This window comes from Thalassophryne amazonica, chromosome 3 (genome assembly GCF_902500255.1).
Source record: "Thalassophryne amazonica chromosome 3, fThaAma1.1, whole genome shotgun sequence".
Lineage (NCBI taxonomy): Eukaryota > Metazoa > Chordata > Actinopteri > Batrachoidiformes > Batrachoididae > Thalassophryne > Thalassophryne amazonica.
Window position 1 is genome coordinate 49340749 of NC_047105.1, and position 13930 is coordinate 49354678.

At 40.7% G+C, this 13930-nt stretch overlaps 1 protein-coding gene across 1 annotated transcript in view; it reads left to right on the forward strand.

The window, feature by feature from the left end:
• Window positions 1-439: 439 nt before the first annotated feature.
• The window catches only part of LOC117507751 (multiple epidermal growth factor-like domains protein 6), a 69118-nt gene continuing 55627 nt past the window's right edge, over window positions 440-13930 (forward strand). Inside the window, exon 1 of the mRNA XM_034167562.1 lies at window positions 440-722. Coding sequence (XP_034023453.1) covers window positions 637-722 — 86 coding nt within the window. The 5' untranslated portion in view covers window positions 440-636. The remainder of the gene's footprint in view (window positions 723-13930) is intronic.

The window sequence follows — 13930 nt, forward strand, 5'->3', positions numbered from 1 at the left end:
TAAAATTAAAAAAATGAAACATTTTAGTTTCTATGTGCTGAAACTACTCACTCAGGTCACGGGGGGTGGAGCCTATACCAGCAGGTATTCAAACGAAGTAAAATTTTCACTCTCTGAAATACCTAAAAAAAAAAAAAAACTTTTTGAAGATTTTCTATTTTGTTTTTTGTTTTTTTAGATGCATTATAGTTGTGACTTTGATTTTGTATTAGGATAATGAGTTCTGCGTTCTGTAGAGTTTCGTATTTCGGATTGGTTTGTAACTTATTTTATATTTTAGTGATTTAAACGTGGTTCCTCAGCAGGATGCGCGCTGCAGAGTGCACGTTGTCCCGCGCCGGCGTGGCTGAAGCTCTGATCTTGGACACTTTCTACATCGTGCTCTTGTCACCGGACACAGAGGTCCGAGTCCAGCATCATTAACGGAGGTGAGAGCTGCCGTCTGCGGCACGTGGCGCGGACGCATCACTTTTGGAACTTCCGTGCGTCCGACCCGTGCACGCGTCTTTGGACTTTTTTTTTCCAACTCGGATGTTTGACTTCACTACATTTTGATTTCATGGATCACTGCTTTGTAACGTGGATGAGCCCGCGAGAACGTGTGCGTTTTTGAAAACGTGAGCAAAGAAGAGGACGATGGAGGGCTTGATTTTGACTTTTGTCCTCTTTTTTGTTAAAGAGAATCGAGCGTTTCGTTTGGGCGACGATCTTCAGCCCTACATGTGAGAAAACGTTTATTATACATCTACTCATGTCTAAACTTTCTTTTTTCCTGAAATGTTTTTTGTGCTGCCGTATAGTTTTCATCTCCTTATGGACAGTGTTTCTTTTAAAATTCTTTATGTTATCATGAGTGACAGATATTTTAAAACCCATGAGCAGGTGGAGGTCGATTCCTGTTCTGAGGTTTTTTGTGTGCTGGTGGAAATGTGTCAAACATTCAAAGTTCATGTTGCAGTGAGGGTCAGGATTTTTTTGGATCTTCTGTGCAGAGCCGCACAGTCTGAAGAAGACAACAGTCAGACAGACTGAGGTCCACAAAAACATCACAGAGGAAGGATCTGGTGGTGAAAATAATACCTTTTTCCTGTCATTTAGTCTTCTGTCATCACAGAAATAATGTTATTGTGGCTTCTTTACTCTATTAATCTATTTTAATACAATGTGTGGTGAAATTACTGTTCTATTCATAGGAGTATGACGGGAGGCGGGGGGGTTTGCTTCTGAAGTCCACACAAAAGTAGATTTTTCTGAGTTTCCAATAAAAATGGGAAAAATGCTACCAATAGGTGGTGCTTGACATCATCTTGAGTTAATCTGTCTTCCAGCTTCACTTCTGCTCTGCTCAGTCACTGTTATAAATGGAATGGTAAATGGACTGCATTTATATTGCGCTTTTCCATCTGCATCAGATGCTCAAAGTGCTTTACAATTATGCCTCACATTCACCCCGATGTCAGGGTGCTGCCATACAAGGCGCTCACTACACACCGGGAGCAATAGGGGATTAAAGGCCTTGCCCAAGGGCCCTTAGTGATTTTCCAGTCAGGTGGGGATTTGAACCCATGATCTTCTGGACTCAAGCCCAACACCTTAACCACTAGACCATCACTGTTCCAGCTTAAGGCCCCTTTAAATAAAAAAAAAAAAAAAAAAAAAACATTAGTTTATTATCCTTGATATCAGAAAGTGATGAGGGAGGGCAGGTTTAAAAAATAAATATACGTATTTTTATTTTTTTAGTTTTCTCTGATATAACAAGAGAGAAGGATTTTCTTCAAAAGAAGGTGTGAAATTTCAGCTTCAGTTTGCCAGAAGGCACACGGAATAGATTGTGTCAACACAGACCTACAAATCCCTGCGGAAAAACTCACCTTGCACCCCTTGTACTTAGTGTCCACGCTACCTCCATTGTCAAGAGTTTAAGTTCTGGGCCCAGATCAGTAAACTTCGGCTGTCTTCAGCCAAAGCATACTTGTCACCTAACGGATGTGCCGGTTCTTGCACCAGCTGTACCGCCATCAATAAAATTCAACGGAAAAAAAAAAGATGCGGGCCAATTTCGGCATGCAGGCGTGAATGATAAACTATTGTTTTTTATGGGACCTAAGAGCTGATTCAAGTAGTTCTATCCTCCACAAATATGACACAGATAATCTCAAAAACAGTACTTCTGATACTGCAGTCACATGAGAGAACAATGGAAAATTCTACCTCTGGTGCTGACAGCAGCAGCCACATGTGGCAATGGTATGTGCCATCAAAATTATTTTTGTTTATTTATTTGTTTTTTACACTTGCTGCATTGACAAATTCAAACCAAATTACAAATTATGCCAGTCCAGATTCGAGATCAGTTGGGAGAAAAAATCCTATTCATACAGGGGGTAGCTTCATTCCTTTCTTGCTGGTAATGATGGAGAAGCATTTGTCTTCTCATCGGTTAAGAAATTAGCAATTTTCTTTACCTACTTCATTCGGAAAATGGGGATCTCAGAAGGTCCTAATTTCCCAAGATACAGAGACCTCATTGCAATGCACAAGCTCTGCTTATATTTTGAACAGGCCCAGCGCCAGAAAAAAATATTAAGGCCCCTCCCCCCAAAAAAGTGCGCACCGGAGGGGACGTGCCTCTGAGCGTGCGTAATGAATTGGGTGCACTCCTGGAAAGCTTGTGTATTTAGGCTACACCGTTGTAAGAGACGGGTCAAAGATAAACCTTTCATGTAGATATATTTACAACACTACATAACTTTAATATCTGTCATTGTGGGCGACTGGCCATGAACAGAGGGACTCAGAAAATGCATGCCGTACGACAACAGCATGTTATTTACATTATTATCACTTTTTACTGAGATACACAACACGTAACGCGTACATAAAAAGTTGGCTCACTTAACTTCTGCCTTGTAGCCTGGTGCGCGCGCTGCTGTACAAATTCAGCAGGGCGTCCTCGCTGGCTGCTTTAGCTGCTGTTCATTGTCGTACTATCCTTGAGAAAATCATCCGGAATATCCATATTGGGGCCAAAACACACTTCTCGCCTTTTCATCTTTTCCTCTGCGTACAGTTTCTCTCCTCTGCAGACAGTTCTTGGGCTGCGCACGCTATGATGTCATTTGTTTACACATAGCGGGCGGGTATAGCCAGGTACCATTGACGTAAATCTACGATACCGGCCCAGCAACGCCCCGGTAAAGTGATAATAATATTGAATAACTAATATTTTGCTATATTTTCCAGTATTTCTTTTTCTTTCTTTTTTATTTTTTTTGATAACTCTCACATCCGAGGGGGCGGGATTGATGACGTGAGGGGGCGTCGTTGCCTCTCATAATGGGCCTCATGTATCAATGTTGCGCACTTGTGGCGTAAATTTACGGCGTAAACTTGAAATACATCAAAGTTGCCGTGACATGTATCAAGCAGTGTGCACGTGCCCATTTCCGGCGTACGCCTGACGTGACCTTGATAAATGCGGCGGGTGGAAACGATCGTGATTATAATAAACACGCCCATAAATATTCAGACTCCGCTTCAGACACACCCTCATTTTACGACATGGAAGCCAGGAAGACGGCAAAGAAAAAGAACTCCACCAATCACGACGCGTGCCAATAGAGCATCAAAAGCGGCTGTCATATCAATTGTTTTTTAGTTGTTTTTTCTCTTGTGTGTAAACACTGTCAAAGTTCAAACCTTAGTAGGAAAAACTGTTTTCAGGCCCAAACATTTGTTTGAGAAACAAAAATAGAACGTATTCCTATAAATAATTATGATGGCATTTAGAACTAACGAATTTAATTTTAACGATCAACGAACGAGGTCGGACACATAAGAAATTAATAATAGTGACTCGCCAGTATGTCACAGATCGGGCCTCTGCGTCCTGACGCTGCGCCTTTTTCCACTCACACCTCGCTGCAGCAGGTGTCCGTTTCCGTGTGACAAACTCAGTTATGAGTACAGTTGTTATTATCAATTTGATTGTCTAAAATGATCACACCACATAAAGTTAAGCTCAGCGCTGCTCTGGCTCCAGGCTCGACATCTGGAGAAAAAGGTGAGCAGCGCTTTCTTTGCTGTCAGCGCTGTGGCCACGGATCGTGCTCGATAGACCAGCAATCCCGCAAAAGCGGGATTTGTATTGATTATTATGTAGTATGATCAGGAAGGTGTTATTTATGTAACATATGCATTGATTTGTATGATGGCACTGTTTATCATATTTTATTTTATTTTTTAGCACTGTTGTCGTGTGTTACCTGTGCTGGTACACAGCCTGCCCAGTGGATTTTTATTTTATTTTTTAGCACTGTTGTCGTGTGTTACCTGTGCTGCTCCACAGCCTGTTCAGTGGATTTTTATTTTATTTTTTACCACTGTTGTCGTGCGTTACCTGTGCTGCTCCGCAGCCTGTCTAGTGGATTTTTATTTTATTTTTTACCACTGTTGTCGTGTGTTACCTGTGCTGCTCCACAGCCTGTCTAGTGGATTTTTATTTTATTTTTTACCACCGTTGTCGTGCGTTACCTGTGCTGCTCCACAGCCTGTCTAGTGGATTTTTATTTTATTTTTTACCACCGTTGTCGTGCGTTACCTGTGCTGCTCCACAGCCTGTCTAGTGGATTTTTATTGTTTTTTGCCACCGTTGTCGTGCGTTGCCTGTGCTGCTCCGCAGCCTGTCTAGTGGATTTTTATTTTATTTTTTGCCGCCGTTGTCGTGCGTTACCTGTGCTGCTCCACAGCCTGTCTAGTGGATTTTTATTTTATTTTTTGCCGCCGTTGTCGTGCGTTACCTGTGCTGCTCCACAGCCTGTCTAGTGGATTTTTATTTTATTTTTTGCCGCCGTTGTCGTGCGTTACCTGTGCTGCTCCACAGCCTGGCTAGTGGATTTTTATTTTATTTTTTACCACCGTTGTCGTGCGTTACCTGTGCTGTTCCACGGCCTGTCTAGTGGATTTTTATTTTATTTTTATTTATTTTTTTACCACCGTTGTCGTGCGTTACCTGTGCTGCTCCGCAGCCTGTCTAGTGGATTTTTATTTTATTTTTTGCCGCCGTTGTCGTGCGTTACCTGTGCTGCTCCACAGCCTGTCTAGTGGATTTTTATTTTATTTTTTACCACCGTTGTCGTGCGTTACCTGTGCTGTTCCACGGCCTGTCTAGTGGATTTTTATTTTATTTTATTTTATTTTATTTTTTTTTACCACCGTTGTCGTGTGTTACCTGTGCTGCTCCACAGCCTGTCTAGTGGATTTTTATTTTATTTTTGCACCGTTGTCGTGCGTTCGCTGTTGCCGTGCGTTACTTGTGCTGCTTCATGGCCTGTCTGGTGCCTTAACTAAAGCACTCCTTCTGCTGAATCACCTCTAAATTATTTACACATTATTCACTTTGCGTGTTTTTAGGAATCCACTAGGTTGCGTAGCTACTAGCTTTTAGCCGATTTAGCATGGCGGCTTCTCCTGTCTCTCCCGCACTTTTCTGCTCTGGTTGTGAAATGTTTAGCTGTTCCTCGGCCTCCTTTAGCAGTAACGGTACTTGTAATAAGTGCAGCTTATTCGTAGCTTTGGAGGCCAGGCTGGGCGAATTGGAGACTCGGCTCCGCACCGTGGAAAATTCTACAGCTAACCAGGCCCCTGTAGTCGGTGCGGACCAAGGTGGCTTAGCCACCGTTAGTTCCCCCCTGGCGGATCCCGGGCAGTCGGGAAAGCAGGCCGACTGGGTGACTGTGAGGAGGAAGCGTAGCCCTAAACAGAAGCCCCGTGTACACCGTCAACCCGTGCACATCTCTAACCGTTTTTCCCCACTCGACGATACACTCGCCGAGGATCAAACTCTGGTTATTGGCGACTCTGTTTTGAGAAATGTGAAGTTAGCGACACCAGCAACCATTGTCAATTGTCTTCCGGGGGCCAGAGCAGGCGACATTGAAGGAAATTTGAAATTGCTGGCTAAGGCTAAGCGTAAATTTGGTAAGATTGTAATTCACGTCGGCAGTAATGACACTCGGTTACGCCAATCGGAGGTCACTAAAATTAACATTAAATCGGTGTGTAACTTTGCAAAAACAATGTCGGACTCTGTTGTTTTCTCTGGGCCCCTCCCCAATCAGACCGGAGAGTGACATGTTTAGCCGCATGTTCTCCTTGAATTGCTGGCTGTCTGAGTGGTGTCCAAAAAATGAGGTGGGCTTCATTGATAATTGGCAAAGCTTCTGGGGAAAACCTGGTCTTGTTAGGAGAGACGGCATCCATCCCACTTTAGATGGAGCAGCTCTCATTTCTAGAAATCTGGCCAATTTTCTTGGATCCTCCAAACTGTGACTGTCTAGCGTTGGGACCAGGAGGCAGAGCTGTGGTCTTATACACCTCTCTGCAGCTTCTCTCCCCCTGCCATCCCCTCATTACCCCATCCCCGTAGAGACGGTGCCTGCTTCCAGACCACCAATAACCAGCAAAAATCTATTTAAGCAAAAAAATTCAAAAAGAAAAAATAATATAGCACCTTCAACTGCACCACAGACTAAAACAGTTAAATGTGGTCTATTAAACATTAGGTCTCTCTCTTCTAAGTCCCTGTTGGTAAATGATATAATAATTGATCAACGTATTGATTTATTCTGCCTAACAGAAACCTGGTTACAGCAGGATGAATATGTTAGTTTAAATGAGTCAACACCCCCGAGTCACACTAACTGTCAGAATGCTCGTAGTATGGGCCGGGGCGGAGGATTAGCAGCAATCTTCCATTCCAGCTTATTAATTAATCAAAAACCTAGACAGAGCTTTAATTCATTTGAAAGCTTGTCTCTTAGTCTTTTCCATCCAAATTGGAAGTCCCAAAAACCAGTTTTATTTGTTATTATCTATCGTCCACCTGGTCGTTACTGTGAGTTTCTCTGTGAATTTTCAGACCTTCTGTCTGACTTAGTGCTTAGCTCAGATAAGATACTTATAGTGGGCGATTTTAACATCCACACAGATGCTGAGAATGACAGCCTCAACACTGCATTTAATCTATTATTAGACTCTATTGGCTTTGCTCAAAAAGTAAATGAGTCCACCCACCACTTTAATCATATCTTAGATCTTGTTTTGACTTATGGTATGGAAATAGAAGACTTAACAGTATTCCCTGAAAACTCCCTTCTGTCTGATCATTTTTTAATAACATTTACATTTACCCTGATGGACTACCCTGCAGTGGGGAATAAGTTTCATTACACTAGAAGTCTTTCAGAAAGCGCTGTAACTAGGTTTAAGGATATGATTCCTTCTTTATGTTCTCTATTGTCATATACCAACACAGAGCAGAGTAGCTACCTAAACTCTGTAAGGGAGTTAGAGTATCTCGTCAATAGTTTTACATCCTCATTGAAGACAACTTTGGATGCTGTAGCTCCTCTGAAAAAGAGAGCTTTAAATCAGAAGTGTCTGACTCCGTGGTATAACTCACAAACTCGTAGCTTAAAGCAGATAACCCGTAAGTTGGAGAGGAAATGGCGTCTCACTAATTTAGAAGATCTTCACTTAGCCTGGAAAAAGAGTTTGTTGCTCTATAAAAAAGCCCTCCGTAAAGCTAGGACATCTTTCTACTCATCACTAATTGAAGAAAATAAGAACAACCCCAGGTTTCTTTTCAGCACTGTAGCCAGGCTGACAAAGAGTCAGAGCTCTATTGAGCTGAGTATTCCATTAACTTTAACTAGTAATGACTTCATGACTTTCTTTGCTAACAAAATTTTGACTATTAGAGAAAAAATTACTCATAACCATCCCAAAGATGTATCGTTATCTTTGGCTGCTTTCAGTGATGCCGGTATTTGGTTAGACTGTTTCTCTCCGATTGTTCCTTCTGAGTTATTTTCATTAGTTACTTCATCCAAACCATCAACATGTTTATTAGACCCCATTCCTGCCAGGCTGCTCAAGGAAGTCCTACCATTATTTAATGCTTCAATCTTAAATATGATCAACTTATCTTTGTTAGTTGGCTATGTACCACAGGCTTTTAAGGTGGCAGTAATTAAACCATTACTTAAAAAGCCATCTCTTGACCCAGCTATTTTAGCTAATTATAGGCCAATCTCCAACCTTCCTTTTCTCTCAAAGATTCTTGAGAGGGTAGTTGTAAAACAGCTAACTGATCACCTGCAGAGGAATGGTCTATTTGAAGAGGTTCAGTCAGGTTTTAGAATTCATCATAGTACAGAAACAGCATTAGTGAAGGTTACAAATGATCTTCTTATGGCTTCGGACAGTGGACTTATCTCTGTGCTTGTTCTGTTGGACCTCAGTGCTGCTTTTGATACTGTTGACCATAAAATTTTATTACAGAGATTAGAGCATGTCATAGGTATTAAAGGCACTGCGCTGCGGTGGTTTGAATCATATTTGTCTAATAGATTACAGTTTGTTCATGTAAATGGGGAATCTTCTTCACAGACTAAAGTTAATTATGGAGTTCCACAAGGTTCTGTGCTAGGACCAATTTTATTCACTTTATACATGCTTCCCTTAGGCAGTATTATTAGACGGTATTGCTTAAATTTTCATTGTTACGCAGATGATACCCAGCTTTATCTATCCATGAAGCCAGAGGACACACACCAATTAGCTAAACTGCAGGATTGTCTTACAGACATAAAGACATGGATGACCTCTAATTTCCTGCTTTTAAACTCAGATAAAACTGAAGTTATTGTACTTGGCCCCACAAATCTTAGAAGCATGGTGTCTAACCAGATCTTTACTCTGGATGGCATTTCCCTGACCTCTAGTAATACTGTGAGAAATCTTGGAGTCATTTTTGATCAGGATATGTCATTCAAAGCGCATATTAAACAAATATGTAGGACTGCCTTTTTGCATTTACGCAATATCTCTAAAATCAGAAAGGTCTTGTCTCAGAGTGATGCTGAAAAACTAATTCATGCATTTATTTCCTCTAGGCTGGACTATTGTAATTCTTTATTATCAGGTTGTCCTAAAAGTTCCCTAAAAAGCCTTCAGTTAATTCAAAATGCTGCAGCTAGAGTACTGACGGGGACTAGCAGGAGAGAGCATATCTCACCCGTGTTGGCCTCTCTTCATTGGCTTCCTGTTAATTCTAGAATAGAATTTAAAATTCTTCTTCTTACTTATAAGGTTTTGAATAATCAGGTCCCATCTTATCTCAGGGACCTCGTAGTACCATATCACCCTAATAGAGCGCTTCGCTCTCAGACTGCAGGCTTACTTGTAGTTCCTAGGGTTTGTAAGAGTAGAATGGGAGGCAGAGCCTTCAGCTTTCAGGCTCCTCTCCTGTGGAACCAGCTCCCAATTCAGATCAGGGAGACAGATACCCTCTCTACTTTTAAGATTAGGCTTAAAACTTTCCTTTTCGCTAAGGCTTATAGTTAGGGCTGGATCGGGTGACCCTGGACTATCCCTTGGTTATGCTGCTTTAGACGTAGACTGTGGGGGGGTTCCCATGATGCACTGTTTCTTTCTCTTTTTGCTCTGTATGCATCACTCCGCATTTAATCATTAGTGATCGATCTCTGCCCCCCTCCACAGCATGTCTTTTTCCTGGTTCTTTCCCTCAGCCCCAACCAGTCTCAGCAGAAGACTGCCCCTCCCTGAGCCTGGTTCTGCTGGAGGTTTCTTCCTGTTAAGAGGGAGTTTTTCCTTCCCACTGTTGCCAAGTGCTTGCTCACAGGGGGTCGTTTTGACCGTTGGGGTTTTTCATGATTGTTGTATGGCCTTGCCTTACAATATAAAGCGCCTTGGGGCAACTGTTTGTTGTGATTTGGCGCTATATAAAAAAAAAGTTGATTGATTGATTGATTGATTTCTATGTGGATTCCAGCGCTGGTTCATTTTGGTGTATAATTTACGCCACCTCTCGACCTGGTGTATATTTTCAGCGCAGCGTACGCCAACGACCAGATTGATAAATGCCAAGTGGCGCAGCCGTTTTGGCGTACACCCCATATATACTCAAATATCACCGTACGCAACGTTGATACATGAGGCCCAATGAGTGGAGTTAAACTAGCAAATGTGTAGAGAAACACACAGGAAGGTAAAAGTGTAATTAAAGAATAGATAGAATGTGTGGCTGGGGATGGTGCCAAAGTGTTTGCCGTTACTGCATATTACTAATGGCTAACTTGAAACACTGCTTTGAAACTTTCACCTGTTTCACTGTTCCAGAGTTTGCATATAATGGAAACCATCACCAAAATGTACAACAGAACAGGAAAGTAAAACAGTAATAAATGAAGAGAGAGAGCATGTAGTTGAGGATGGGGCAACATTTTAATCTGTATTGCAAATGAGCCATTGTATATTGTATATTAACTACTGCATATATTGCTGCATTGACAATAAACAACAACCAAAATATTGTTCCTTTTTTGACAGACAAAGTTGCATTTGCCAATCCCAGTTTTGGAATTATTCCTATTCATACCATTGCTTTTATGGCCTTTTTACCGTTGCTTTGACCATGCTAATCAGAAACAAACATTTTTAGATAAGATAGGTAATTGTTTTTTATGATCCGTGTTTAGACTGACGACATTAAAGGAATTTTCCTCCCAAGTCTTTTAAAATAAAAAATATAATGCAATGCTAAAGTACCCTCGGCCGTATTTTCTTTGTAATTTGCAGTTGTTTAATTAATTATTAAGGTCCTATTTTCTGATGTACAATTTGTAAATGTTCAATAAAGCCCCTCTATCAATCAATCAATCAATCAAAAACAATATTTATGTTTTAAGAACAGAAGTTGTGAAATCAAGGAATATTTGTAGATCACCCTCTGTGCATTTGCAGGTATTAATGAGCAGTGATGCCGGTAACGCGTTACTTAGTAACGCGTTACTCTAATCTGACCACTTTTTTTAGTAACGAGTAATCTAACGCGTTAATCTTTCCAAATCAGTAATCAGATTAAAGTTGCTTCTCCAAGTCACTGTGTGTTACTATTATTTTTGCATTATGGGTCGATAGCAGCATTAAACTTGTTCCGTGGGCAGGGGGTCGGGGTTTGACTGAACTGCCCACTTTAAGAGAGCTGTGAGCTTTTCATCCGTGTTTTTCTGCAACAGCTACAACTCGTCCTCACCTCTTAAAGTGCGGTGACAACAGCACACCTGCACTGAGCTTTACAAAGACATTTTTATGCTTTTTTCCCCCTCTGAGCCGCTCCGTATCTGCTGCTAAAAACAGCTGATCCTCCGCGACGTGTCAACCACAAACACTATTTTCCACTCAAATGCACCTAAACTTTCTTTCTGAGGACCACATGATGTGAAAACGCAATAAAACTGTCTTACCTGTAACTCTGGTCATGTTTTCTGCATAAATAAATGTTATCCATTCTTTGTGCTCAAACGCCAAAGCAGGGGCGAATCCAGATGGAATGGGGGTGTGGGGCAAGGATGTGCCCCCCCCCACAACACCCCTAGATTAAAGGTCCAGTTTTGAATCTTTTTTTACTACAGCTACTAATACTACTTAAAATAATAATAATTTCGACAAGTAAAATGTTTAGAGAGAATTTAAATGTTAGAAAAATGTTAGAATGAATTTAATAGTTACATTTATAAACAATGTAGGTTAGAAATTGCAAGTTTTACTGTTACAGTGCTGTCAACAGTTAAATATGAGGTCAAGAAAGATGTCTTTATTTTACTTTTTATAAAACAAGTATTTATTTTCATTGAAGCCAAGAAAGGGTGACTATAAAGTGAGTTTTGGCAAAACAAGTATCATTGTCATGTTGAGGTGGCAGAGGGTTGTTGTCGGCAGCTGGAGAAAGTAACTAAAAAAGTAACTAGTAATCTAACTTAGTTACTTTTCCAATTGAGTAATCAGTAAAGTAACTAAGTTACTTTTTCAAGGAGTAATCAGTAATCAGTAATTGGATTACTTTTTCAAAGTAACTGTGGCAGCACTGTTTAACTCCATAGAAAGTTAGCTTTGAATTAGTGGAAGTTAGCATGCACACTAACATCTGCAAAATGTCTTGTAGAGACAGAGGTGTTATCAGGTTACATAAACAGCGTTTTCAGTTTTAGAAGTGTTTATTTCTCTCTAGCTTTTACATAACATATGACACAGAGGTTATATTTACACACAAAACTGAGTTTTGTAGCTAGGTACCAGCCTGTGATGTCACCACGCTAAAGTCCATGAAATGTCTTGTAAATACGTTCAGAGGTGTTATTAGGTTCCAAAAACATCGTTTTCAGTTTTAGAAATGTTTCTCGCTAGCTTTTATGTAATATATGAGAATCATATATAAAACACAAAATGAAGCAATTTTGGAGAGAGCAGCCACTAATGTCACAGTGCAGCTCTACTCTGATTGGGTGTCACGCCCGTCACTCAAAAACAAAACTGAACAGATTGAAACTAGGCATGTGAATCTCATTATTGACAACGATTCGATACGCACCTCGATACACTACCAGCGATACGATACATATAGTGATACATGACGATACTGATAATACAATTCACCCCTGTTCCCGATTTGGTGCGATTTGATATGTATTTGATGGTGATTAAATTTGTCGCAATGTGATATGATGCAATTTGGTGCGATACGATTAGGGATAGGTATCGATAAGATTTTATCGATACCGATGCCATTATCAATTCTGCTTATCATTCAGATTCTTTATTGATTCCCTTATCAATACCTTTTGTGAATTTTCTGTGTACTAAAAGTAAGTTTTACAGATTTTCTGTGTCAACAACATTTTATTGAGTCTTAAAGTAAATAAATATGAAATTGGTCACTGGATCCTTGATCACTGGACATGAATAAAAATCAATAAAATGTGTACATGGTCACTAGATCCTTGATGTAAATGATGGATCCTTGATATCTGAACAGAAATAGAAATAAAATCTTTAGTTTTTGTCAAAAGCATTTCCTTTCAGATATTATGACACAAATGTAACTCCATAGACTCTGAGCTGAGCTCTTCAGCCGGTTGCGCTGCACATCAGGATGTACAGTGGGGTAAAAAAAAGTATTTAGTCAGTCCCTGATTGTGCAGGTTGTCCTACTTAGAAAGATGAGAGAGGTCTGTAATTTTCATCATAGGTGCACTTCAACTGTGAGAGACAAAATGAGAAAAAAATTCCAGGAAATCACATTGTAGGATTTTTAAAAAATTCATTTGTAAATTATGGTGGAAAATAAGTATTTGGTCAATAAAAAAATTTCATCTCAATACTTTGTAACATAATCTTTGTTGGCAATGACAGCGATCAAACATTTCCTGTAAGTCTTCACCAGGTTTGCACACACTGTAGCTGGTATTTTGGTCCATTCCTCCATGCAGATCTCCTCTAGAGCAGTGATGTTTTGGGGCTGTCGCTGGGCAACACAGACTTTCAACTCCCTCCACTAATTTTCTATGGGGTTGAGGTCTGGAGACTGGCTAGGCCACTCCAGGACCTTTAAATGCTTCTTACAGAGCCACTCCTTCATTGCCCGAGCGGTGTGTTTGGAATCATTGGCCTGCTGGAAGACCCATCTTCAATGCTTTCACTGATGGAAGCAGGTTTTGGCTAAAATCTCACAATACATGGCCACGTTCATTCTTTCCTTAACACAGATCAGATTGTCCTGTCCCCCTTACAGAATAACAGCCCCAAAGCATGATGTTTCCACCCCCATGTTTCACAGTAGATATGGTGTTCTTGGAATGCAACTCAGTATCCGTCTTCCTCCAAATATGACTAGTTGAGTTTTTACTAAAAAGTTCTGTTTTGGTTTCATCTGACCACATGATATTCTCCCATTCCTCTTCTGGATCATCCATATGTTCTTTGGCAAACTTCAAACGGGCCTGGACACTTACTGGCTTAAGCAGGGGGACACACCTGGCACTGCAGGATTTGAGTCCCTCTCTGC